The sequence below is a fragment of the Monopterus albus genome, unplaced genomic scaffold (genome assembly GCF_001952655.1).
Source record: "Monopterus albus unplaced genomic scaffold, M_albus_1.0 scaffold94.1, whole genome shotgun sequence".
NCBI classification, from domain to species: domain Eukaryota; kingdom Metazoa; phylum Chordata; class Actinopteri; order Synbranchiformes; family Synbranchidae; genus Monopterus; species Monopterus albus.
Window position 1 is genome coordinate 633862 of NW_018127974.1, and position 7734 is coordinate 641595.

A 7734-nucleotide genomic window follows, 5' to 3' on the forward strand; every position below is an offset into this window, starting at 1 on the left:
AAGAGAACTCAAAACTGCAAAGGCCAATGCCATGAAGATGCTTGGAGTGGAGAACCTGGAACTTCCTGAGAGTGCGAAACCAATCCTGTTGGAGGCATCAGAGTCCAAATGGGCGCCACCAGAGCCACGGACAAGGGTGAGACGAGATCCTGAAAAGACTCCCTCACAGGTGGGTGTCTCAGAGTGAATGTTGGCCTCATACTGAACACAGCACACCTAAAGATAAGGCTGTCACAGATTTTGATTAAAGCCTTATTACTATTTTTTTTCCATTTTCTTGGGATTAGTTGTAAATACAAAACAGTGTGAGAATTTTAGGGATACTTGTGCACAACTGTGCCCTAACAGACATTTACCTCATGGGTAATGTAGGAACATTATTTATTTATTTATTTACTTTAAAGCACTGCTCCAGTTGTCACACCATTTTAACAAAGTTTCAACAAACCTACAATTTAAAAAGCAATGTAATGTCTACAGATGTCTGATTAGCTTGAGGCTTATGTTGTGTTGAATTTCCTGTCTTGTATTAACCTTTGGACCCCTGGGGGAACACACATTCTCTGTATTTATTCCTGTCTTCATAGATAACATGACAGTGGTCTCCTTCACTCATCGGCACCTGGGATTAAAAGGCTGTCATGTGACATGGGTGACGACAAAATGTGTTTGTGTGAAAGGTTAAATTGTGTAATGTTGAAATGTCCTGTATCAGGTAGAGGTTAGCAATTACAGAAACACTTGTAGATGACCTCACATTAAACATGTTGCATACAGATGCTAATTACACACATAGATACCAAGTGATGTACACGAATTTTAGCTTGCATAAGACTGACTACACTTCATATAGTAAGGCTGTAAAATCTTGCCATTACATATGTATTTATTGCTTGCACTTGAAACGAGTCATTGTTATTTAGCAGAATCTTCCACTTGCTGATGGAGCACAGTTGTGTGGACTGCGTTATAGTGACTATTCCTGTCAAGAACTAAAAACAGATGAAGAAGTCGTCTCCATATGCCAAAGATAAGTTGGTACACAAGATGTGTGCCACTCAAGACAAACAAGACATCCTTTTTACTTTGACATTTTGCTTGTTTTTTCTGTTTCATTGTTTCAAGGTCTGTCCTTGAGGCATTCATTTAATGGTTGAGTCTAGCCTTTGACAACAGTTTGAGGGAGGTGGTGCATGAAAGCTGTAGTTTGTTGAAGCTAATACTTGAACAGTTAAGAGTATCTATGCAGTATTAAGGCCATTACAATATTTGTAATGAAACCTATGGTCCATCTATACGAACATCACAAACCGTCAAAGCTCACTCTAGTTTCGGTTGTACACGTCTAAGTTTGGCTTTCTTTTCTTAAACAGAGTGATGGTGTGGAGCCTGATTATGTGACCAGCGCAAAGATGTCCCCCAAAAGGAAAATTGCTTTCAGCATGAATGTAAGTGACTTGAATGGCGTTTTGTTTTTCCTAAACTGTTAAAAGCTAAACCAAACACTGCTGTACGTGACCCAGAACATGTTAACATACCCATCTCTTGTCCCATTAGAACTCTGTGGCTAAACCAACCGTGGTGTCTTCACTGAGTGCTAAAATAACTCCCAGAGTGGACAGCCATGAAAGCAGGAAACCCTATGGCCACTGGATTCCAGTGAAATCGGTCCCAAACTCCAACACACGCTGACACATACTTGGCATTTTAACTCTACTGTGGGAGAGTATATGGACACTAAATCATTTGTACATAACACTGATTTCATGGTCAACATTTTCTTTCAGATGTTATCAAGTTAAGTGGCAAGGAGTGAAGATTTCCTTCCAGGTGGGATAGTTTTATTCCATTCATTGTGTATTGTGCTGTTTATAAAATCAATAAAGACTTATTCATAAAAGTTTTTGTAAGGACTCCTAAATCACAGATCTGCATTAGGTGTCTCAATTTTGAGCCTTGAAATTCAGGTGTTGAAGGAAAAGTCTTTGAAGTGGTTTATCAGTGGGATTCAGAAGGAATAAGACTGGTAGTTTGAAGTGGTTTATCAGAGTGGGATTCAGAAGGAATAAGACTGGTGATAATTCAGAATGCATGTTATTCCATAGCTTTTTAAATACAAATGCATTCAAGTAGGGTCTAGGGTACATTGAAAACCTGGGCTTCATAAATGTAAACTAAAGAGAATAAGTAAAAAATGTATAGTGGGATATACCGGTGAGCCAAACTCCTCCATAGCATTCACTGCAAAAACATGCAGGATTAGCTTTTTGGCCATGATATGAAATGATAATGGGGACAGTCAAATTCTATGTACCAGCTTCAGGGTTCTGGTATTGTATAAGCTGGCTGTGTTATTAGTAGCTCCTGTTAGTCAGAATGTGTGCTGTGACTTGGTCATATCACTAATCCAGGAATCACAGCTGCACTTGAATGTTTTGATTGGATCATCCAAACCTTCCATCACTACCAACTGTCTGCTAGCACCAGTTCCTTCTTAACTTGGCACAGCAGCCACAGTAAAAGAATATATTATTTACCCTAAATCTTGTATTTAATTTTGACAGCTCCTTGGAATATTAGAATTACTGACACTTTCTTGTTTTTAATATTCATAACCCCGAGCACTTAATCCACTCCCTAATGGCTCTAGAGCAGTTGCCTATCAAAGGTGTAATTCTGAAGAGTTCCTGTACACTTCAACAAAACAAACGGTGTGTGTCATGGTGACTTTGCACATGTATCCTTTGAAGGTCGTCCCATATTCATTGTGTGATAACAAATGTAAGGTTGACTCAGTTTAATGCTGGTATGACTCTCCCCTCAGGCCTACGCTATAGCTTCCTGCCCTGTAGAGGGTGCAATGCCTCTATGTTCAGACAGGCTTCAGTCCAGGAACAGGAGACTTACATGGGAACCTGGTTTCATGTCTTTTATCTCCTCTTCAGTCACAAGGCTTTCCTGCTCATGTCACAGCTTAAGGCGAGCTAGATCGACTGAGATGTGGATGATAAGTAAATTGAATCGCTCAGTTGTTGGCCCTTATCCGCATGTGTACCTACACAAACATTTTTCTGGCTGGCATCTTCTGCTAAACATGCCCGGAGGTATGATGGTTGTTAACCGCAGTTCGTTCTAACATTATCTTTGTTGCAAGACCACACGCAGTGAAGCCACAGAAAAACCAACCAAAACCAGTTTGCGAGTGAACTGGATAATTGGAAGTGGTTTATTTAAAAATGAAGAGAATCATAACAGCATTTTCTTAAACTTCTAATACTGTACAAAGAAACACTGCACATTACATATCTTAGAGAATTAAATGACCTTAGAGGTAAGGTACTCAAAATAACCCCAGTATGATATAAAAATGTCTGAGAAACTGGCTTACAATACAGTCCATTCTTGTTTTTAAGTACATGTATTACTGAGAAGCAAAAGCGGCATCCAAGACACTTTAATGAAAGCGTAACGGCAGTGAACGCAGAGGTGACTGGACCTTCTAGACAGCTGTGCCTCTCTCCAAGTTCTGCTTGATCTCTGCTGTGTATTTGCCGTAGAAACGCTCCGCCTTCTTGTTGAACTTGGCATTCCTCTCGTTAATGTAGTCGATGTCTGCGTCGTCGTTGTAGGCCCTGCGTCGGCTGTACTTGGCCCGCTTCTCAATCCTGACAATTGCAAATAAAAACAGCTTTTGGGGGATTTCATAAACCAGTGCCATGGCCACTCTCCATGGCATATCCAGTAACAATAATTGGCTGCAGGCAATAAGTTGGTGGTGTGCATTTAAATTTGGCAATGGAAAATCAAATACACATACACACTCAAAAGAAAATATTGTCAATTTGTGAGCCCCCAGTCTTGATTCACTCTATCTTCAAAGCATTGTTGTGCGTCATGCCCTGGCAACGGAATCCTTGTCTAATGCCCTGCGGTCACATCTCAAACACAAGCCTTAGACTGTCTCAAATACAGAACGGCTCTGGGAAAGAGCAGGGTAATCAAAGGTGAAAGGGAATAGCAAAGACAGCAACTTGAAAAAACATATACACACACACACACACAAAGTAGTTTGTGCATTTAGGAAAAAAACCTTCTTCTTGCTCTCATTTCGTTTCCTCGTTGCTTATGCAAGCACACTGCACATGCACACTGAAAGCCATTGTACCAATGTCCAATTGTTCGTGTGTTCAATACACCTGGCCAATAAAGCCAATTCTGACTCAGATTCAGTGGAAGTCCTATCCTAAGCACTCCGAATCGCCTTTGTGTATGAAAATGTGTTATATAAATAAACTTGCCTTGCCTAAGCTGTTTGAGGCAGCAGTTGGTTTGATGTGGGGGACACCAAAAGTACCATTTAATCTGTGCTGTGACGTGTGGTTTTCATAAAGGTTTGTCAAACCATCTACCCACACCCACTTATGTGATTACTTGGTAATGGTGGAAACCATGGGGCCATCTGAGTAATATCAGGTCATGTATAGGCTGCTACAGCCTGACTAGGACCCTGAAAACCGTTCTGTGTAAGAAGGCCCACTTAGGTAAGTTGCTGCCTCCCAACAAAGCATCACACCATGCTGATGATAGAGAGCTACTGGCATCAGGATTTCCACTCCAGGGCTCCAGGGCTCATTTCATCCGATCAGATAAACCCTGGTTCACACATCCCCTTTATTAAACTGGCAAAGAGGTCACAAATGCACCTCTTTCTGCACATAATTTACTATGACAGTCTCATATTTCCAGACTTATCTCTGCACTATATTTGTGATGTGCCAGTGCCAGGAAAAGGTTTGACTGGACCCACCATTGAATTGCTTAAGACATTCACAATTAGTAAGACTTATCTTAAACAGCTCTGAGCCTTGCCTTTCCTAAATAAAGTCACTGAGGGATGAAATTCTATACAGGAGGATGGTATATACAACCAAGTTAGCCTGGTACAGTGCTTTATGCTGTTTCTCAGCCACAGAGAGTGTAAATGAAAGAACAGTTAGCACTGTATGAAGGTTGATCTTAGTCTGACATGCTGGCCAGACTGGTCAAACTGATGCTGTGACACAACTAGTGGAGGATCAGGATATAACATGCCTCTTCCATTGTCTGTTTTTAAGTATGACTTACTGTTTCTCAACGTCTTCCACCATACGGTCAACACCCTCCTTTGTTGGGACGTGGGTGCCGTGGAAGAGGCTATTAGATGTGGGGTGGAAGTCCTCACCACTGTGGAGCATCAGGAACAGTAAATTAAAGAAAGCAACTGGATATGCATTCCCACAAATAATCACAATTTTACATGCCTTTTCTATTGCCTCACTGTAATTATGGTCATTCTAATGAGAGACGATTATATGGTGGCCTTTAATGGTTAACCCTATGAAAAGGCTTAACTCACCATTCCTCGCGCTGTTTCTCATAGGTGTCCATGTCTGGTCTGATCTGCTTGGTGAGCCTCTGGTACTGTCGGAACTGAGCCTCGGCATAACCTGCAGTCCCCCGTGTGAGACAGGGAGAAAAGAAAATAGACTGAATTATAGTTACCAGAACAAACAGCAAACAGGCATGAGGCTCAGCAACACAACCTGTGTCTGGTTAAGGAGGGATGCAAGGAGGCAACTCTCCTCGCTTCCTCTCTTGAAGACCCTCTGGTGGTAATTTTCTCCCCAGAAGTTTTAATTTAGAAACAGATGGCAACCATATTTAGGAGACACAGCAAGTTTTTTTTTCTTTCACTAAATTAAATTGGGAGCGGTTTGAGAAGATTAATATCCCAAGGGGTCCTTATATGCAACCAGTATTGCTCTATACACTGCTACTACGTAGACAGTACTATCTTTAGTAGCATGTCATTATTATTACCACAGGGTCTACAGTAGGCCTGTATGAATCAAACTGGCTCTCTAAACCAGAAGATGTTTTAAGCAAGAAAATACTGTTAAAATACATAACACATCCAAATCAGGAGACCCCTTTTTTCATAAACACATTTTCTATGTTTAAATGTTGTAACTATGCCCAAATGAAGGTGTATGAATGCAAACATCTTACTGAACGTGATACCTCTAGAAGTACAACATAAAAGATGCATACAAGATTAATTATTGTGACACAACTCATTTACACATATTATTGGGACTCAACTTATGCACCTTTGATTTTGTTCAAGCTCCACAGTTTGAGACTTTCCTTTATATTTACATAGATTGGGCCAGCGTGGCATGATTCTAATGAGTCACAAGAGTGAACCATTTTCTGAAGCAACTGATTCCTTTGGTTCAAAGCTTCGGAAAACCTCGCTTCTCCCATCGCTAACTCGCACAGATATTTATTTGTTTATGCAATATGAATGTGGTGGCAGCATGTGTTGGCCACTCCCGATGGCACGCCAGTTGAAAAATCTGTGTGTATCTGTAAGATTCAGTCTCACAAGGCTGTGTCATCATCCCATTTCCAGGTCCAAACTCCACAAGACCCAAATGGCAGAGCCTGTCACCCTCTACACAGCTCCAATAGAGTAGTCAGTGTAGCTGTTCTGCCTGGTGGCATAACCAAACTCTGTTACCCATCATAGTACATTTTTTCTGATATATACTGTATATATTGTGTTATATGTCTAAATCATTTTTAATAGTACCAAGCTTTTACCATTACTTTAGTTAGTGTAAAATGTGCCAATGTATTGTGTTTACATTAACTGTGTTAACTAGCTAGCATTAGCTGTAGTACAAGGCAGCAAAACAGTACATTTTTAGTTTTATTTCATTAATTTAAGAATAGTGTTTATTTAAGGATTAAGTATTACTTTAAGAATGCTGTAAATTACCTAATCAACTGTAGCCATTTCATTTTTGCCTTCTCATCACAAGGAAAGCCGTAAAATGAAAAAATGGGAAACCGAACACAGCGGCATGTTGAATTAATGAGAATGAACTGAAGTTTGGGCTTGGAAATGGAATGTTATGTCACCACTTAACAAGCAGATATTGATTTGAATAACTTGAAAAGTTTAATAATTTCATTAACAGCTTCCTTTAAGTAACAAGTAGTATATTTTCTGTCATCTCATGATGACCGAAAATCTTTAATATTCATCAAAGCACAACAGAAATTTGTCAAAGCATCAATAAATGAAGGCATCAACTGTAAATTTGATACAATTTACAAATCAAATGTTGAGCCGTAGCTATTCAGTAATGTTGAAGTAAACATATATATACTGAATCAGTCAGTACACTGAATACTGGAAAGTCACTTTAGGCTTTTCCCGTTTAGGGGTCGCCACAGCGAATCGTCACACCGACGACTCGCATGTTGACATTCGGCACATGTTTTAAGCCGGATGCCCTTCCTGATTCATACCCGGGCCGCAGCGGTGAGAGTGCTGCGCCTTAACCACTAGCCTACCAGGGATGGCTATAGTCAGTACACTGAATGCTACTGGTAGAACCTTCTGGTTCCGCTCCGTGCAGAGCGGCAGCAAGCTGCAACAGCTCTGCCTCTTGTGTGTTTATTTTCGTGTTTCCTTGGGCTTCTGTGTTTACTTTTTTTTTGCCATGTCTCTTTTCCGCTTGTGGAGTTGGGCTACCAGGGATACAACTTTTATTGCGTTTGCATCGTGTTTTGTACTTTTCTTACGAGCTTTCAAGTCTGCCTCGAGGGGACCCTTGTGTCGCGGCCCTGACTGTTTGCTCTGCCTGCCAACAGTCGGCTTCCTTGTTGTGAGTTTCTGGGGAT

At 40.7% G+C, this 7734-nt stretch overlaps 2 protein-coding genes across 4 annotated transcripts in view; one reads left to right on the forward strand and one right to left on the reverse strand.

Annotated features, from left to right (window-relative positions):
• The window catches only part of rsrp1 (arginine/serine-rich protein 1), a 3300-nt gene extending 1400 nt beyond the window's left edge, over positions 1–1900 (forward strand). The window contains exons 3-5 of one of the 3 annotated variants that reach the window (XM_020608678.1): positions 1–169; positions 1374–1448; positions 1558–1900. In XM_020608678.1, coding sequence (XP_020464334.1) covers positions 1–169; positions 1374–1448; positions 1558–1692 — 379 coding nt within the window. In that variant the 3' untranslated portion in view covers positions 1693–1900. Of the gene's footprint in view, positions 170–587; positions 1449–1557 lie in introns of all 3 variants that reach the window. The other 2 variants (XM_020608679.1, XR_002275580.1) reach the window with 2 other exon arrangements.
• A 1295-nt stretch (positions 1901–3195) lies between these two features.
• Positions 3196–7734, reverse strand: part of syf2 (SYF2 pre-mRNA-splicing factor) — a 7964-nt gene continuing 3425 nt past the window's right edge. Inside the window, exons 5-7 of the mRNA XM_020608680.1 lie at positions 5396–5486; positions 5125–5223; positions 3196–3665 (exon numbers count right to left, since the gene is read on the reverse strand). Of these exons, the coding sequence (XP_020464336.1) occupies positions 3500–3665; positions 5125–5223; positions 5396–5486 (356 nt within the window). The 3' untranslated portion in view covers positions 3196–3499. The remainder of the gene's footprint in view (positions 3666–5124; positions 5224–5395; positions 5487–7734) is intronic.